The sequence below is a fragment of the Topomyia yanbarensis genome, chromosome 2, assembly GCF_030247195.1.
Source record: "Topomyia yanbarensis strain Yona2022 chromosome 2, ASM3024719v1, whole genome shotgun sequence".
Lineage (NCBI taxonomy): Eukaryota > Metazoa > Arthropoda > Insecta > Diptera > Culicidae > Topomyia > Topomyia yanbarensis.
This window is the reverse complement of record NC_080671.1, coordinates 43,440,303-43,460,588: the sequence shown is the minus strand read 5'-3', so window position 1 is coordinate 43,460,588 and position 20,286 is coordinate 43,440,303. Positions and strand designations below refer to the sequence as shown.

At 38.3% G+C, this 20,286-nt stretch overlaps 2 protein-coding genes across 2 annotated transcripts; one reads left to right on the top strand and one right to left on the bottom strand.

Annotated features, from left to right (window-relative positions):
• LOC131679446 (facilitated trehalose transporter Tret1-2 homolog) lies at positions 1-14,327 on the top strand (the record flags this gene model as incomplete). The annotated part of the gene is made up of 4 exons (XM_058960175.1): positions 1-110; positions 173-495; positions 554-1,020; positions 1,091-14,327. Coding segments are annotated over 4 exons (1,053 nt in total), but the record flags the coding sequence as incomplete, so codon positions are not given.
• A 418-nt stretch (positions 14,328-14,745) lies between these two features.
• On the bottom strand, positions 14,746-16,525 carry LOC131683651 (uncharacterized). Its single transcript, XM_058965804.1, has 6 exons — positions 16,427-16,525; positions 16,144-16,350; positions 15,740-15,912; positions 15,511-15,677; positions 15,383-15,450; positions 14,746-15,113 (listed from the first exon to the last, which is right to left on the bottom strand). Exons 1-6 carry the CDS (start codon positions 16,523-16,525, stop codon positions 14,916-14,918), a joined length of 912 nt encoding a protein of 303 aa, XP_058821787.1. The 3' UTR covers positions 14,746-14,915.
• Positions 16,526-20,286: the final 3,761 nt, after the last annotated feature.

The following is a 20,286-nucleotide window of genomic DNA, read 5'->3' as shown; positions in this document are numbered from 1 at the left end:
CTGGCGATGCTGGTCTCGGTGGCGCCTATCATGCTCTTCATATCTGTGATCTATATACCGGAAACGCCGAGCTTCTTAGTGTTAAGAGGTTGCGATGATGAAGCTCATCGGTAAGTGATTTATTGTTTCGCTGATTTGCGGTGTTTTAACCCAAACAATTGAACGATTTCAGCTCACTACAATGGCTTCGGGGTCCACACAAAAACGTAGAGATAGAACTGGATACGATTCGTTCAAACGTACGAACGTCGCGAATGAACCTGCTAAATCGTATGTCCTCACTACCGGCTACAACGACCAGCACAGGGCAGCCACTTCCAACGCACCATCAGCAATCGGCGCCCAGTTACCTGCCAGGATTCGTACGCTCCTGGCAGCTTCCGCGTGTTTCGTTCGATGCCGTCGCGACCAACGTGAAAGCTGTCATGCGAAACGCACGCCTGGTCAAACCGGTTTCCATCACCTGTGGCCTTATGATCTTCCAACGTTTCACTGGTAGGCATTCGGTTTGATCTGCCACGAATTCTGATTAAATTTACCTTCTTCGTCACAGGTGCCAATTCGTTCAACTTTTACGCGGTAAGTATATTCAGCAAGACGTTCGCCGGTATGAACCCACACGGAGCAGCGATCGCTGTTGGATTCGTTCAGCTACTGGCCTCTATGCTGTCAGGACTGCTTATCGACACGGTCGGACGTATCCCCTTGCTCATAGTCAGCAGTGTTTTTATGTCGCTTGCCCTCGCCAGTTTCGGTTCGTTTGTTTACTACGGTCACACGAACAAGCTGTTAGCTACGGCCAACTTCGATCTGGACGAGCCGGTCGGAAACAACGATTGGATACCGCTATTATGTGTTCTAGTGTTCACAGTAGCTTTTTCGTTGGGTATTTCTCCCATCTCATGGTTGTTAGTAGGGGAATTGTTTCCCCTGGAGTATCGAGGAATCGGAAGCTCTATCGCGACCAGCTTCAGCTACTTCTGCGCATTCCTCGGAGTGAAAACGTTTATGGACTTCCAAGTAAATATCGATCATTATTTTGGAATAGTATAAGAAAAACTTATCCTATTAATCTACTACTTCATTGCAGAGTCTTTTCGGTCTACATGGAACATTCTGGCTCTACGCGTGTATCTCCTGTGCCGGACTGTTTTTCGTCATCATGGTCGTCCCGGAGACCAAGGGCCGAGACCTGGAGGAGATGGACCCGAAGTACGTGCGAACACTAACGATAAATCGATGAGATATGGGAACGCACGTAGAGTATCTAGTATAGTATTTAATGGGCCCCCGTGCTTCCTCCTTGCTTTTCCGATACATATGCTAGCCTAGCTGCTTTGCCGCCTCGGTTTCGGTAAAAGATCCCTGTGGCTGCAACAATTGCTTAAATAATCAACTAATAACTAAGGCGCTTAGAAACACTACTTATGAAAGGCAAGGATGTGGGAGTGAGTGTGAAACATTACAATGTTCCTAAATATGGTCGAGTGCGTGGAGACAAGTGATTGTATAAAAAAGAAAACGAAAAGTGTTGCTTAAGAAGGTTTTGTTATGAAGTGTGAAAAAATTTATTCTACGTGTAAATAAGATAAATTGACAGGAGTCCGTACTTAGCAAACAGTTGCATTTTAATTGGTACTAAACTTACTGCAGCAACACGCTCTCTACTGAGGTGGAAGAGTGAATCGCATGAACTGATAGTCGATTAGTTTGTTGGTATAAGTTTCAAACTGTTAACTACTAGGGAAACTACACTGTACATATAGATCCGTTAAACGCACAAAGGAGTATTGATTAACGAATAGAATATCGCAATTAGTGGCATAAATTCGCAAAGCTGGATTTACAACGTTTAGCTACATGTTCTGGTTAGGATGGCATTTGATGGGTACAGATGTATCCTGCGGAACTTGACTTCGGTGTAGAAATGCTGAGTTAGAAAGGAAACGGGGGTTGATTCCCATTTTAGAGAAACATTAGTCAAGCGGGAAATGGAAATTGACTATCACTTTTCGGTATTCTCATCTATGACCATTAGACTGCCAGAAAAATAATAAATTTTTGAAAACTCAATCGGCCCACCCCTGAGTCGATTGCTAGTCCCACCAGGAGTACTTGCTCCAAATTTGAAGCAAATCGGACAAGTCTAGCTCCTGACCAACGCTACTAAAGTTTGTATGGGATTTTTCGACAATTTACATGAAGAAAACCCACTATATCGCATTTTCCCCGCTAGGTGGCACTGTATGCATCGTATTATCACTGTAAGTGAAAGTAAGAAAGATAATTTAATTGTCTATAACTTCGCCGAAGACTGCTAGTCAACCCGGCTTTGTTAAAAGAAGTTATTAAACTTTTAACGAATTGATGTCTGAGTCAGTTGTTCATGGGGCCAGTAAATAATACAAGTCATATTTTGGTTAGAAAATTTTAGTTCAACCTGTAACCGCATAGAGGACCCAAACACTAACTTTTCATAGAAGAGAGATAAAACATCGACATGTTTGGAAGAATTACTGCAAAATGCCTGTTCTATAACTTTGTAGAAGACTCCTAATTTCTATCTCCGCATTAGGTCACCTGGGAGAGATTCTTCCTCTCCCAAAAGCTATTGTTTCTTCAGCCCGCTCTCTCAGTGTTATCCGAACTCTTCGAAAAGCTAAAGTGTGTCCCACATCAAATTGCATCATGGAAAATATGCTGTAGAAAATAACACATTGGGTATTTTCTCTTGAAATTTGGGTAGAAGCAGTTTAGAGTGTATTGTTTACATTGTATTTTTATCGCTGAAGTTTTTTCGAAAATTGGAAGAAATGGCGTCACCCGAAAAGCAACGTCGCGAATTGATTTTGCGTAAGCACCTGGTAAATCCTCAACTCTCATCGGGACATCGGAAAACAACTCGAAATTGCGCAGTCAACGGTGAGTCGTGTGATTAAACATTACTACCAAACTCTGAGCATCAAACGGAATGTAGTGAAAGTTTTTAAGCGGAATCCCAATGCTTCGGCAAGGTGTGGCCAAAAAGTTAAATGTATCCAAGTCTTTCGTTAAGAGAGCCAAGAACCAGGAAAGACTGCATACGCGTACAAAGCGCAGAAGGCTTTAAATGGTGACGAACGGCAAAATACGGTGGGAAAGTCACGGGCCCGGAAACTATACACCCAGATGCTGACGAAGCCCCATTGTCTCATCATGTATGATGAGACTTACGTCAAGGCGGACTTCCGGCAGCTTTCGGGGCTACTGTTCTTCACCGCCCAGCACAAGTTTGATGTTCCGCACGAAGTAAGGAAGCTGAAACTTTCAAAGTTTACCAATAAATACATGATTTGGCAAGCGAACTGCTCATGTGGCGAGCGGAGTGCGCCATTCGTGACTACCGGGAATGTAAACGAAGAGATTTACCTCCAGGAGTGTTTACAGAAGCGTCTGCTTCCTTTTTTGAAGCAGCACGAGAGCTCTACGATCTCGTGGCTAGATCAAGCTTCGTGTCACGAAGTCAAATATTGTCCTGGAGTGGTACGAAGCCAACGAGGTTACTTTCGTACCAAAGGATTTGACCCCCCCCCCCCCCCAACGGCCCGTCAAAAAATACTGGGTAATTATGAAGCAAGCACTACGGTAGCGTCCCAAGGAGGTCAAATCTGAGGAAGACATGAAGAAGAAGTAGGTTTCCGTGCAACCAGAACTTAATGAGGAGAGTTAAGCTTAAGGTGCGATCGTAAGGTTATGCTATTGAAGATGAATGAAAAAATATTTATCTAGTATCTATTGGCGTGCTTGTGATATTTGGAAGATATCCCATTTACAATTTCATGCGACATGGTAATGAAATTTTTACGTGAACTCTATCACAAAAGTTGGAGTATTATTCGTGGAATCATTTTTAGTTCCATGCACTTTTTTTTGAAATACCCAGCTGCTAGCGACCAGTAATAGGTACGAGCAGTAGATTTAAAAAAAACTTTAAGAAACACGAGCATCGTTATTTATTTGATAAGGTTCATTGTGATATCCGGACAGAAAACAAAAAATGCACAGAGAACCCAAAATCGTCGCTGTTGTTCTATCTTATGATAAACGCCATTTTGGGGTAAACTGAGTTAGATATGCCATATTACTCGTCTAACGAATCTCTACAAGATAGCGTTTCCAGAATTTTGAAATTTTGTTTGTTTACTGAAATATAGCGAGAAAAGTAATTAGAAATTGTGAATGTTTTGCTTCAAATCATTATATCTTGGGATTGACTCAAGTTATTATAATGTTTTAGTTGCTTTTATGTGTAAAAATGGCATAATAATTTTCAAAAGAAAAATACATGTATTTGGAGAAAAACGCAATTTTAACTTTAAACTGGAAATATTGCCTATTTGGCAACACTGTAACTAAAAATAACTATTTTTTCTAGATTCCCTGACTCATTTCCTTCGAAATGCATCTAACCGATTGTTTATAGACCAAATGAAGCCAAAGATATGAATAAAAGTTCATCATTGGTGATTTTTTTCTATAGAAAATTTTCCATGTACGATTATGACACGTCATACAAATTTATTCATCAATACACACCTATGATACGTGTGAGTGCGAATTTTGTTTACATTTTTAGTGAAAATTCGCAACATAGTCAACCGATGTTCGTAATATCTGAGAGATTAGTACAGAATAGGTAGAAGCATCAATTATCTTCTTTGAATTGTTTCTACCATTTATAAATTTCATGACATTCAATCTCAAACTTTAAAAATCGTTTTTCTCGAAATGTGCAAAATGGCGCTTGTCATAAGATAGCACAACAGCGACGAAATAGTATGCGCGATATACTTCACAGAACCAGATATCGCGTATGAGTCTTATTTTAATGGTCCAGTTCATATTATCACGTTATTCCGAGTAAAAAAACCATTAGTAACCAAAAAGTAATAGATCACGATAAGTCTAAGATAATTTACGAATACCATGATAAAACTGCTGATATCATGAACATTAGTTACACTACTTCCTGAAAATAAACTTTCAAATAAAATTTCATGATAACATGAACAGAAATTAAGAAAATCGTGACTAAGATCTTGAAATCATGAACAGAAATCACACAACTAGTTACAAAAATATTTAAAATCGTGACCAAGATCCTGAAATCATGAACATGAATTGATCTATTCATCACTAAAATATGACAATAACGTGAACAGAAATTACAAAAATCGCGACTAAGATCCTGAAATCATGAACTTAAATCACACAACTCGTGACGAAAATATTTAAATTCATGACAAAGATCCTGAAATCGTGAACATGAAGCAGTCTACTGATGACTAAAATATCACGATAACGTGAATGGGAATTACGAACATCGCGACTAAGATCTTGAAATCATGAACTTTAATCCCGCTAACGTCATGAGTATTCACAAGAATCGCGAATAAGCTTTTGAAATCATGAACAACGTTTGACTGTGTATTCCCAAATCATGAACAAGATTCACAACAAAAACTAAACATGTCCAGGGAACAACAACAGTAACCTAACCAACCATTCTAATGTAGCGCCATGTATATATGCGGGGCGAACTGGTTTTTAGAAAACACAAATAGTTTCATGAATACAAGGTTTATTATTCATGATTTCAGGAACTTGGTCACGGTTTTCGTAAATCGTTCAGTTCACGAAATCGTGACCTTTTGTTCACGAATTTATGAACGGATTTTTTTCCGTGTAAGCATGGGGCGTATCAGTTCGAATTTTCAATTTCCGTCACGACCGAATATCGTTCGATCAGGACTCTAGAAATCTTTCATAGATTTAATGTATTTTGTCTTTGGTCCGGAAGAAGATCACAAAAGATCCGATTGAGGAACTTGCGTATAGTTTCAGCCGAGAAGTCGTAATTATTTCGAAATCCATCTGACCTTGTCAGGGGGAATCATTTTTGCACGGTCCTAGAGCCGTATTAGTCCGGTCTTAGCATTCCCACTTTCTCATCAAAGTTGTGGAAACGCTTATACGTGGATGTGGATAGTTCTTTTTAGGATTTGAGTAATGAGCCTTAACACCGTTTTGATTTTGTTTCTGACAGCGCCTTCATTGATGTTTACGGCAAATGTGGCATTCATTCGACAATGATTTGAACGAATTGCAGGTCTATTACTGTCTTTAATTAGTATAAGATCAGTTTTCACGCATTTTTTCATTTTTCATGTAACCAAACAGAGTTGAAAATAATCGAAGCTCTTTTTTGACGGGTAAAAATGAACCTGATGCGACTGGTGATGAAAAGAAAAAATAATCATTACAACATGCGCGTTGTTCATTCAATTTAATATCGTACAACATATTCGTTTACAGTGCGTCAGAGACTGCTTTGATGCGTTTGATTCGCCGTTTCACGTCCGCTTCGTGCGACAATCGGAGACGAATGAAAACCTTCAATGAAGGAATGGGCAGTAGGATTGCCACATTCACAGATTTTTCTGTAATGTCACAGATTTATTTGATAATTTGTGGTCACATATGATTTTTCACAAATTTTCATGAAAATTTTACAGAATTTTAGAAATATTCCGTTATTTGCAGATTTTTTGGAAATTTCACACAGATTTTTAACGTCTCTGGAGTATAAGATGGCAAAAAGACTTTTTTGACTGAAACATAGTTTCCAACGTGGCATCCCTGATGGGCAATTGGTTCGTTTGACGATTTCGTTGCCGTCGCTGAATATTGCAGGTAGATATGATCAATTTTCATTCAAAGAATTTGACTGTTTGTAACTAATCTTCCCAAATGAACATCGTACACAATGTTCGCTTGGTTAAACACGTGCACATGTTCGCCTGCACAACCGAATCCCATGTACGTAAAGGTTCGTGTCACCAGTTTTCTGTATCTCACTCTCATCATCACTAGCATTGACTCTTATTGCCTTGTGCGATTTTTTTCGTGTATGCACCCGGTGTACGTACACGGATGTTCGAACTAGAGTTTGTACATCGTTCGCTTGGGTTCGATGTTCGAGACGAACCTGTACATCGAGACGAAGCATGTTTGAGGTTGAATGCGTGCACGAAATTATGTACACAGGTACAAACTTGACGATGTGCATGGGAAGTGTGTAACGTGAAAATAAAGAAAATAAAACAGAATACTCAGCTTCTCCAGCGGCGACCGTTCGTCTTCACCACATCAATTCACTGCACTAGCCGAGCCACCGACAAACAAAGGCTGTCTCAGACAAAGGCTGACCTTCACTATACTACACTATACTTTGTTATACACGCGGAGCTTTATTTATGCGACGATAGGATACTTTTCTATCTGCTTCTCGTTTCTTTTGCGGTAAATTTTATGCATTAGACTTGTTCGGTCTATCCACTCCTTGAATGCTTACTATGTATGTGCTAGAAAATGCATAAAAATCACACCAGAATAAAAGAGACGGGAAGAGAAAGTATGCTAACTCGTCGCTGTTGTGCTATCTTATGACAAGCGCAATTTAGCACAATTCTAGAAAAACGATTTTGAAAGTTTGAGATAGAATATCTTGATATATCTAAATGGTATAAACAATTCAAAGAAGACAATTGATGCTTCTATCTATTCTGTATTAATCTCTCAAATATTGGGAAGATCGGTTGGCTATGTTGCGAGTTTTTACTATAGATGTAAACAAATATTGTGCTCACACGTGTCATAGGTGTGTATTGATGACAAAATTTGTATGGCGTGTCATAATCGTGCATGGAAAATTTTCCATAGAAAAAAAGCATCAATTACTTTTATTCATATCTTTAACTTCATTTGGTCTAGATACAATCAGTGAGATGCATTTTGAAGGAGATGAGTCAAGGAATCTAGAAAAAATAGTTATTTTTGGTGTGTTGCAAATATGCTATATTTCCTGTTTAAAACTTAAACTAAATACCATTGTGTTTGTCAGATAGTTTTACACATAAAAACATGTTATACATCAGGATAACTAGAGCAAATCCCCAGGCACAGTCATTTGAAGCAAAATATTAAAAATTTCTCACCACGTTTCTCGCTATATTTCAGTAACCAAGCAGAATATCGAATTTCTGAAAACGCCACCTTGTAGAGATTTTTTAGTCAACTAATGTGGCATATCTAACTCAGTTTACCCCAAAATGGCGTTTGTCATAAGATAGCACAACAGCGACGAACTATGCATATTTCTAGAGCTTTTAATCAAAACGACATATCTACAATGAGTGACTCTCTTTGTTTACTTTCTCTTTCTTTTTTACGGCATCGCTATAGCATTTTTCACTTATTTTACAGTACAGATCGAAAGACGGTGGTTTTGACTAGCATATTATGCAAAGAATTGAGGGATAAATGTTAAAACGACCGAATTGTTAATAGAAAAGAAAGTAAACAATGAGAGTCACTCATTGTTGATGTCTTTTTGAAAAAATAGCCTCAAGATTTTTGTTTCTCAGTGTACAAACCACTCACAACGAAAGAAAACGATCTGATTCGATCAAAAGCTCGGGTACGAATGAAATAAGTCATTCTATTAAGTATAATGGGTGCAATTAAACTTAATCTTCTCACACTGCCTAACCGGTCAAAATTTTGATAAGCTCTTTCTGAAGCACTTGTTAATTTTGAAATGATTTTTGATTTTTTTAATTCAGAATCAAATAGTTGAGTTCTAAAAACACGTATGAAAAACACATTTTTTTCAAACAAGCACGATAAAACAAATAATTGTACAGAAATTAGCTAGGGTTACCAACCGTCATTATTTTGAAGCACGTGTCCTTAATTTTGACGAGCTTGGGAAGCGTCCTTCATTTTACGTCAAATGATTGGCTGGCGTCCAAAAGGCGCTAACCCACCTTTTTTTCGAAAATGACATTTTTGCATTTTTTGATAGTTCTATGTAATCCACGTGTACTGCCATTTAAGAATTCTGAAAATAATTTTTAGATTTTTTGCTATTAGCAATTAAAGTTTATATTGTAGGCAATCCCAATGCTAGCTGGCGTCCAAAAGGGGCTAACCCCACATTGAGTCTTATGGAAGTTTTCTCGTTCGTTTTCCGAGGTTTTAAGAAAAAGTAGTCTATTGATTCGCAATCAGCAAATTTTATGCTGTAGCTCACATATCGGTGCCCTCGATATAATACTATATGTAGTTGGACGTTGACAGGGGCGGCGAAACACTTTACGCCCGAGAGGGTAGAAAGCATAGGGTGAGGGGTCCATTAGTAAGGATTTTTTTCCCTTTTCGCAATGCACACGCTTACAATACATTCACATTAAATCACGTTCGTTTATGCAAATGGAATTGTGGTACATCGATGTTTTCAAATGTGTGTAGTGCGAGATACATGCTTTGCACATCTAAATTTTTTGAAATGGTTCAAAATTTAGAGTGGGTAATTACCCACTCGGTTATTTTCGAGTGGGTAGTACTACCCATACTACCCACGCTTTCCGCCGGCCCTGGACGTTGACGTTTCGGCCCAAACAGTCTTTCTTGAAGGTAAGGGCCGCTCACACACTTGCTATGTATGGCTATTTTCTATATAATATATATTTTTTGCACAAATGTGTATCATTGAGTTTATTTTTTCGAAAACTCCAGTGAAAGTGTCATGTCTCTACATTTTCTCATTCATTTCCAGAGCCCGACACTTGCCTGTCAATCACGCAATACTCTTCAATTTGGCGGATTTTTGTAGATGTGGACGAAATCCTCTTTATTGACACGATACCACTGTCCATCATTTATTTTGGGGCGAAAAGCTTGGTTTTGAATCCGCAGCTGGATATTCCTTGCTAGATTACGTAAAATCACTCCTTCATAAACCAAACTATCAATCAGACAATATTGCTAGATGATCAGTTTCTGGGCAACTTTATCGCCGAATACAATCTTGAATTTGCTTGGCATCTTGTTCTGGAACCAGATAATTTGTCCGGGAGCATGCAGACACAGGTTTCCTACATGGATGTGTACAGGATCAATTTTTGAAGTAGAATACTTCTAATGGTTCAATACAGAGGTCCCCTTTCAAAATTATTACTAACTCCGTAAAATTAGTGAAAATAACGAAAATGGTGGATTTTGTGAAAGCAGTAATTATCTGCGCCATGATTGGTCCGTACTATTCGTCTGAGCGAGTTAGCATTGTTAGTACGGCCCTTTGTCATCAAACGAACTACAACACATGTATAAGGCATGATCCAGAATAAAAAATTTATTTGTTTACTTTTTGATGCCAAAGCAGCTGCAGCATAATTGCAGTTTCTCGTCAAACGTGGTTAGCCTGAGCCGGCAATAAAGGATGTGTGGCACCTGAGAGACTCAATCAAATACGTGAAGTTATAAATAGAAGTACCGTCATTCGTCACTCGCTTGCCAAATGAGCAACATCATGGCTGTAACATCCGGGCGGTACAGTAAGCGGTTAAACACCGTTAACTATGTTCGAATTTGAACTCGGTTCTTTGCTGTGTGCAAAGCTTATCACGCGCGCGATTTGAAGCGAACGAGTATAGTAATGCTATGGTATGGTTCAAGTTGTGTACACTCGACGATTTGCAAAATGAAGTTGCACACATGTAATGTGCCATTAAGCGTTGGGAAAATATTTTTTTGGGCTGGTAATGCTCAAGTCATAACCTAAAGTAATGAGCCTATTGGAATACGTTTAATATTTCAGATATACGTGATGCGTTTTTATTACTAAAGCATCTGATAACATGCTTTTAGAAGTATTTCTAATGCACGGGTGGACTCAATCGGGTTTGTGCTTACATAAAAGTTAGTTTTTGGTAGGTGAGGAAATTAAGTTATTTTAGATTAGTGACCAAGAATGGATTTTAGTTTTATCACAGGTTTGCAAGCTTTAGTTTTTATACTGATCAAATTACATAAGGCATTTCCAGCAGCGGGTTTTTTTATAGAAGCTTCAAAGTGGAATTGAAACGGAAACGAACCCTAGCAGAGCGTTTTGATTTATTATTTCCAACAGCTTTTTTTAAAACTTGGATACTGATATATGCTGCCGTTCTGTTTGTTGTTTCTAGGCGGAACTTTTCCCACTGAACCTCGTGTATTTTTCAAGCAAATCGCTGCTAGGACTTTCCAAATCTAACCACTAAGATAGACCATTGCTACAGAATTAATAAAGTGTTTGAAAACTAAGTGCTGCATACCTTACCATTTGGTCTATTATGTGTTTAATTTACTCTAAGCCAATTTGATAACCCTAAATTAATTGAATTTATCAAGTGAAAGTCTTGTTCATAATTATGACGATAATTTCACAAAAACAGAAAAAAAAATTCTGATTCAACAATGTTAACGAAGTAATGCTGAAGTAACGCCCCAAACAAAGAAATTCAAACTCACATTAGTTCATTAATAGCGTTTTCGTTTTTTATTGGTGCTACACCGGTGTAGTGCACAAAAAGAGATAGACTGATTACACCCAAGTTTGAATGAGTGTAGCACCGACTACAACGGTGTAGTGCAAAGTCAAAAACGAAAACGCTATAAGATTAAAAGTCTACGTATCTGAAATCACGCAAAAAAGGGCCGTATTGTGCCAGGGCCTACTTTAATGCGTTGGATTCGTTGTTTCACGTTCGCTTCGTGCTATAATCGGAAACGAATGAAAACCTGCATTGAATGAATGAGCAGTTCGTTCGTTTGACGTTTTCGATAGCGTCATTGAATTTCGAAGATCCATGCAGCTGATTATGATCGATTTCCGTTCAAAGAATTTCAATAATTGTAACTCCTTAACCAAGTATGCATCCGTCTTTTGAGTTCCGTGGGAATATCAAGTGTATACTCAGAATAGCCATGCACCCATTTGTAATTATTTCGACTATACGCAGAGAACGCATTAGAAAATATCGCCGAAACTATTTCGTTTGTTGTTGCTAATGGCCCATTAAATACTAAGGTAGTATCATCGCGTGCCGTCATTAAGGACGTAAAACCCAATGTACGAATACTAATGGCAACAATTTAAGTGAACAAAGTTACACCAGTCAAATTAAACAGTTTTATCTAATAATCTGAAAACAGAAGAGGTCCTTTTCATAGTGACAATAAATCAATAGAATCAAATATAAATATAAACATTATCAAGTAAAGACTATGAAATCAATGAAAGAATCTCTATTTCTTTAGATAAGTGTAAACTATTGCATTTGTTTTTAACAAACCGCCATCTTGGCAGTGTGGCGAAACAATAGCGCTTGCGTGAAACTTAATTATTTATTTGTATCAAAAAGAAAGAATCATTTATACATATAGTCTGTAAGAGATGAAAAAATGGTAGCAAACTCTTTTTACATACTAAAGTAGCAGCTTAGAAGATGTATAGATTGAAACTAATCAAAAAGCTAGATAACAGCAGAAAGAATTTTTAACAAGTTAGTTAAAAGGAGTGATAATGTTTTTATTTCATCTCCCAGCATAGACCGAACAAATTTCCAAAACAGTATAGTTCAACTTGACATATCGTGGAATATGAAAACCCAAGTATCAACCTACACTATCCAACAAGTACAAAATTCTAACCTATCATTTTTTTACCTTTCGAGAGTATCAAATCATATCCTCATGGTGGTATAGAATAGACGTTTTTTTTTGGCTTAAATGTTTTTATTTGCTTTCTCCGTTCGAAATCTTATCGGTACTTATTAGAAATAAGCGTAGATGAATCGACTTCAAAAGTAAACGACAATAATAGATGTAAATTAGAGAAAGAATTATGAAGAAAACACTGTCATATCATGACAATAACTAGGATATAAAAATACTAGTTGACAGAAAATTATGTAAAGTATAAAAATATAAAAACAGAATGGAGAATCACTTTTTTAACGATTCACTCAAAATAAATAAAAGCATGACGTGAAAATCACTCGAACGCTTGACGATTCTAGGGTAAATTTTGCTAGACTAACAGAAATAAAAACAAAATTGAAAATATATACTCTAGCTTTGCTAAAAAAAAACTCGAAGCTCAGATTGAGAAAATGTTTCACGGTACCATAGCAATGTAATCGATTTAGAAGATCAGAAACCTGCTGTTTCGCAAAGTCTAATTTTCATCTTAAATACTATATCTAAAGAAAAGCTAGTTCTTGTTGATCTTTTCCAGATTTTATTACAAAAGGTCGTGAAACTAGACTGTTTTAAATCTTCAACAAAAAAAACTCACTTAGTATTTTTCGCAGGTTAGCAACTGAGTCTTTGAGACAATGAAGCAAATTAAAACGATAAAGGATCGAATCTTGTTACACAATCTTAACCAAATTGAAATCATTGCATCCGGATATAACAATTTATTGCTGTGAAGAAAACGGCTATATCGCTCGATGCTTACCGTACGTAACAAGCAGTGCAATTTCAGAACTGAAAGTGTTTGAATTTCTCATTAATTTAGCTTCGTATAATTTCCCTCATTAAAACTTTCATAAAACGTATGATTTTGTTTTTTTTATGGTACTTGCGAAAGAAATTCCTTATGATTTATATTGATTGGTTAAGAAAAGTTCACATCCCGTGCCTCAATAAATCGTTGCAGTTTCATAAGAACAGCTTGTTTGAGTTCCGTTGATCACATATTATTCTGAATTTGCATACAAATGATTAAGAATTACCTAAAGTCAAACTATGTTCAAAGCTTATTGTTAGGAACAAACGAGGATATATTCTAAATATAGAAGTACAGTATCAAAACTAATCATAACAAAAAAATAGAGAAAAACACCCAATTTACTGAAAACTCCAATAAAGTGTAGCTTTAAATGTGGACAATAAAATGATAGCGATACAATTATCAACCGACAACAGATGAAACTAGCAAACTCTGAGTAGCAAATGATAGAATCAAACAAGATAAATCCTGATGAAACGTTAAACAAGTGGTAGCGCTGTTGACCATTTTTATAAATGCCAAGTAGCGGACAAGTGTAGGATTTTTTTTTTGTTCACCGGCCTGAGGTTGGATTAATATAAAAAAACGAGAGTGCAAGTATTTTGCGTACTTAGTTGCGATGATGATAACCCGTAATACTGAAGTGTTCAAAATTAGTAGAAGATCGCGATAAAATATCAAAAAAAAACTAGTCAGAAGTAGCTAATTTCGTTCGAAAATGGTAGTATTTTGGTTCTACGTACGAATCAGTAAATTGCTTGACGAGATATAAACTTTTAACCAATTCCACGAAAAATAATCGCGTACGCCGGGACGGGTTCCAGTGTAGCTTGTGCTAAATTTGTAAGATTGACCTAAACAGAGAAAATAAAAATTATTTGCAAAAAGATTGATTGAAAAGTAATTTATTTATCTTCTATGCGGACTCCAACGGCTTATCCTCACCATCTTCGGTTTGTTTTCGATGTACATCGTAATGCTTTACAGCCTCCTCCAGCTGCTTGGTTAAGCAGTCCTGCAGAGTTAAAAGCGCAGAAATGTCGTTTTTCAACTTCTTGTTTGACTCCCGCTCACGTTCGAGTTCTCCCGTGAGCGTTTTTAGCCGATCTTCATACTGCAATTAGAGAAAATTTTGTTCTTACTGATCTGGTAAACCTGCTAAAAGGAACTAATGGAATTATAAATAGGAACGCTTACGCGTAGCATAGGACTGATGGACCTAAGAATAGTCATCCAACTATCCAAACCATAAATAAGAAGTAGCTAATTTCGTTCGAAAATGGTAGTATTTTGGTTCTACGTACGAATCAGTAAATTGCTTGACGAGATATAAACTTTTAACCAATTCCACGAAAAATAATCGCGTACGCCGGGACGGGTTCCAGTGTAGCTTGTGCTAAATTTGTAAGATTGACCTAAACAGAGAAAATAAAAATTATTTGCAAAAAGATTGATTGAAAAGTAATTTATTTATCTTCTATGCGGACTCCAACGGCTTATCCTCACCATCTTCGGTTTGTTTTCGATGTACATCGTAATGCTTTACAGCCTCCTCCAGCTGCTTGGTTAAGCAGTCCTGCAGAGTTAAAAGCGCAGAAATGTCGTTTTTCAACTTCTTGTTTGACTCCCGCTCACGTTCGAGTTCTCCCGTGAGCGTTTTTAGCCGATCTTCATACTGCAATTAGAGAAAATTTTGTTCTTACTGATCTGGTAAACCTGCTAAAAGGAACTAATGGAATTATAAATAGGAACGCTTACGCGTAGCATAGGACTGATGGACCTAAGAATAGTCATCCAACTATCCAAACCATAAAATAATTTTTTTTGATTTGGGTTACATTTTTTACCCACATCATAAAACAATAACTTAAACCGAAAATCATTTCGAGCGAAACAAAACAAACAAAAATTTGACAGATGACACAAAATCTAAACAAACCCTACCTTTCTTCCAATGTCGCCTTCATTTTCGACTGCCTCATGTTCCATGGACTGCACCGACACAATTTTAGCTAGAAATGATATCCCCTGAATATAAACCAATCGAAAATAATCTTTTCACCTAAACTCACCCTTCAAGTCCAGTACATGCTGCTCCAGTTCCTCGTTTTTGGTCCGAAGCTCTCCTAACTCGATCTTGCCCTTTTTCACAGCAGCTGCCGCTTCGTCAGCAATTTTGTTGGACGATTCGGCCGTTTGAGCGAGAACCAAGTGCTCGGCTTCTAACTTTTGCAAATGGCTAAGTAAACGATAAACGACATATTAATGAGTGCTCGCAACCCTAATTGCAACAATTCGAACCCATTCAATGTATCCATTGCCTTCCAGATACGGTCAGCACTTTCGGCCGGCTGGTTTCGTGCAACCTGGAGCACCCTGATCTGTTCCTGCAGTTTGTTGTTCTCTCTTGTCAACTCCATGGTTTTCGTCTGAGCAGACTGGAGCTTCACGTTCATCCGTTCCTGATCGTTTGTCTGTGGAAGTGATAGTGCCGAAAGTTAAGCTAAGCTACGTACACCCATCGGTAACAAAAGGTCATTTAATTTCAACCATTGTGAACATATTTCTGTGTCGACCGCACCATGCACAAGAATACGAATCCATCTCAAATGTAATCAACCCAAAGATTTGTCCGAAAAGATTTTTACGTGACCGAGATAGTAAAATTGATTTACACCCTGATCTTAGGAATTTTGAATTTTTACCAGCGCCTCCAGTTGCACACGCTGTCGAGCAGCGTTCTCCAGGAAGCCAGATCGAATTGCGTCCATTTGATTGAGCGCATCCAACGCGATCTTTAACTGATCTCTCAGATCAGTTATCTCGCGCTGAAAGTTCTTCACATCTCGCTCAAGAGTGGTCCTTGCTTGGTTAGATTCGTCCAGAGAGGATTTCATCGATGTAACCTCATTCTAACGCATAAATATCAAGTGTTAATGTTAAGATTTTCAGTGGATAGGAATGAACACTTAAAACGAAATTACTTACACGCCTTGACTGTAGCTCATAGATACATTTGATCAATCGACTGCGAACTTTTGCTAGATCGAAATCGCTTTTTGCTAGCAAAAATTCCTGGTTGTCCATTTTTGCACGGGTATTGCTCAACAAATCCATTGATTTTAAACAACAAACACGCGTATTTCAAGCCACGTGGCAATTATGACGGATGCGCCAAGAGATGGCTCCTTTGTGCACTACAATACGCGACAGTTACTCATCAGCTCACGCATACTAGGATGTCTGTTCTGAAGTGCAAACCCATATAGGTTTTCAAATAACAGTAGGTTAATTACGCTTTCGTTTTTACTTTGATTATAAAACTACTCCAGTGTAATGCGAGAAAGGGGTTGACAAGGGGGTTGACTTATTACACATAAAATTTAGCAAGCGTAGTCGGTGTTACACAGGTGTAGCTCAAAACAAAAGCGAAACAGTCATTAGTTGGCCTAAAACTGTATTTGCGTCTACAATCTATAAAACGCCAAAAATATATGGCGCTATAGGTAGCCTATTTTCACCATACTAAGGAGCGCACCTCACTGATTCATTAATTACTCGGACTACAAACAATGGAATGCGTACAAATTGGCATCAACAGCTTTGCTTCGTTGTTAAGTACCAAGATAATAACATACATGCGCTGAAAACAGTGAAATTCTCGCGTTTGAGCGCAACGAAAACACGAATTGAGTGCCCCTATTGTTGCGCTATCATTTGACTCAATGCGTTAAACAAAGATGGCAGACACTGCTCTAACCAACGGCTTCAAATGGGTAGCGTGAGAAACATAGCGATAATGGGCTCATCACCCTATTTCATTTTGTGTGATTGAATCATGGCTATCTTTGTTCCTTCTGTATTACGAACTAAATTATACACCGAGAACACTTTTCCAAACACGTTTCGGTTACATTTTAAAATTTGAAGATAGACTGTTTTGTATAAAGTATATCGACTAAAACAATCGATTGCTTTTCGGCCATCTATGGAAACTGTCCTTCAATATCAGCTTCTGTCTCCGAACAGCCTAGATAAAGAAAAATATAAAAATAGTTTAGCCTAGATAAACCGTGTAGTGTCAATAGTGGTTGTTTCAACCGGATAAGAACTATACTACGGATTACCTGTTCCGGTGGCAAAAACCCACAAAACAGGGAACTGTGGCTGTGGTCCACTAGAAGGTTGAAAAAAATCTATTATCTCTCTGGACAAAAGCAGCTTAGAGGCCGTGTGGCATTCTGCGGGTTGAAGTATCTCAACCAAGAATTGATCCACTGGGCTCCTGCTCCCATGTCGTAAGAGGCGACTGAAGACAGGAGTCAAGGTGTTTCTCCGTACCGAGGACTGAATGTCTAGCAGGACTAAAATATGCCAGTCGCGCACGGAGTGTCGTGGGTCTTACCCTTGCTGTGTTACACGAATCACTAACACAAAGGACGTTTGTTTCGTCGTAAATCGTGGATTCAAATTGTGGTCATGTCCCTAATACCCATTTCGGGGTTCGCTATAGACGATTATAAGCCAACGTGTTTGGTATCTTCTAGTTGCTGTACAACAAGTACTGATGATGAAATATGTAGTGCTGTATTCGAGTATGGTTAGAGTAACGTAAATTAATCTTCAGCATAAACGTGCAGCAACTATGAATCTATCCTGTCTTGTGGATGAAGGAAAAGCTTCCATAGCTTTAATTCAAGAACCGTATTTCCATAAAGGAAACTTCTATGTTGAAAAGCTACTTAACCCCGTCTTCGTAGCTTTCAACAAAAATGGCATGACAAATTCACGTGAAACTCGCGATATTTGTGCTGTCACGGGAAATATGACTGTTGATAACATAAACAAGAAATATTGTCTATTGTTCGGCATATTTGCCGCATAATTAACCATTCCCTTCTGATGATTTCAAAAGGGTTGTATCATACTGTGGCAGAAATGGCTTTCCCCTTATAATTGGCAGTGGTGCAAATGCTCACCCCACCATTTGGAGCAGCTCAGATATCAATTTGAGAGGCACTGAATTAATAGAATACTTAAGTAGTATACACCTCACATTCTTAATGCAGGAAACCGTCCAACATTTGCACGAGCTGGCAGAGAAGAGGTATTAGATGTAACTTTCTCCTCTGACAGTATTACGCATGAGTTGGCAAACTGGCTCGTACCAAACGAGCTCAAACCGTCGTTATCTGATCATAAGTACATTGTCTTTGATCATTTAAACGTCTCGCTAGATATCGTGACATATCGTAATGGTGGGCTCTACGAAGAGGGCTTGGCGATTAGGTTTCATGGGTATCTGCCGACGATTGAATCTTCAAATTACTTGGATGAGTTATGTTGAAGAGCTTGGAATCGCAGACGCAGGGACGGGTCGCAGGTATTTAAATTGGCTCGCAAAGCAAACAGAAATACCCTTCGATCCTCTGAGCGACGTGGTTGGAAAAGCCTCTGAACAAATGTTTCAAGTCTCAACGAGACTAGTAGTTTAAATAAGTTACTTTCGAAATGGAAAGACTTTCATGTCAGCTCGATTAGAACTGGTAATGGTGAATACTCGTGTGATGAAGATGTAGTACTCAACTGTCTTTTTGAAACACACTTTCCAGGCTGTACGGAGCCATCACTGACGACTGCCCCTGAGTTCTTTTCAGGTAGTTCTTATTATTGGACATTTGATCGTAGAATTGTGATGACCGAACCGATCAAATGGACGACTGAAAGTTTGCTCCGTACAAGTCTCCGGGAAAGGATGGAATCATTCCAGTTCTACCACAAAAAAGGATATGAATACTTCAAGCATATTTTGAAAAAGATTCTTACTTGTAGTCTTGCAACTGGATACATTCTATTAGCGAAGCGGGAAGTAACTGTAAAATTCATTCCCAAAGGTGGCCGCGTCACTCATGAGGAGGCAAAGAGCTTTAGACCGATCAGTTTAACCTCAATCCTTCAAAAATCAGTGGAACGTTTAATCGACCACTACATTCGGGACGTTAGCTTGGGCGAGCACCCGCTACATGCAATACAACATGCATATCATCGAGGGAAGTCTACTACCACCATATTACATAATGTTACCTACAACATTGAAAAAGTTTTTTTCACCAAAGCAATCAAGTTTAGGAGTTTTTCTCGATATTGAAGGTGCTTTTGACAACGCGTCTTTGAAGCCATTTTTGAAGTAGCACGAGGTCATGGAGTGCCTTACTACATCACGAACAGGATACACGCAATGTTTAGCAACCGACATCTGTGCTAATCTTTAAAACAAGTAGAGATAAGGAAACTGAGTGCACTGAGGTTTGCAGATGTCCTTAAGGTGGTATGGTGTCTATGGAACCTTACTGAGGAAATTTAATTAGCTTGGGTTTCCGACGTATGATTTCGCCGATGATTATCCTATTATGATCACCGGCATTTACACCAACACACTTTTTGATTTGATGCAACATGCATCAAATCAAAGCAACAACCAACAAGTGTTGTTGAACAATGGTGTCTTCATGTTGGACTATCAGTTTATCCAAATAAAACATTAATGGTACTTTTCACGCAACGAAAGATTACAACCGGAGCTCGTTCTTTGCAGTTTTTTGACTCTGAAATTAGTGTCGCAGATCAAGTCAAGTACGTTGGGATAATTCTTGTCTCCAAACTTAATAGGACAGCTCACATCGATTTACACTCACATGTAGTTTTCCTTTTAGAACTTTCAATATGAAAATTCCTCTTCGCGAGGAATTGTCGTGTGGCTGGATTCCCCAATCCTTCCCATCAGGGAAATGATGAAAAGACGATTCATGGCAAGGCACAAATCTCCGATCAACATGGTGAACGTGCCA

What these genes read in the sequence shown, in the direction of transcription:
- LOC131683651 (XM_058965804.1), bottom strand. Translation starts at nt 16,525, where the DNA reads ATGGACAACCAGGAATTTTTGCTAGCAAAAAGCGATTTCGATCTAGCA. An exon ending in GTGTGCAACTGGAGGCGCTG is followed by an intron (nt 15,913 to 16,143) that starts GTAAAAATTCAA and finishes TCACTTCCACAG; the next exon opens with ACAAACGATCAGGAACGGAT. An exon ending in GCAATGGATACATTGAATGG is followed by an intron (nt 15,678 to 15,739) that starts GTTCGAATTGTT and finishes TCGTTTACTTAG; the next exon opens with CCATTTGCAAAAGTTAGAAG.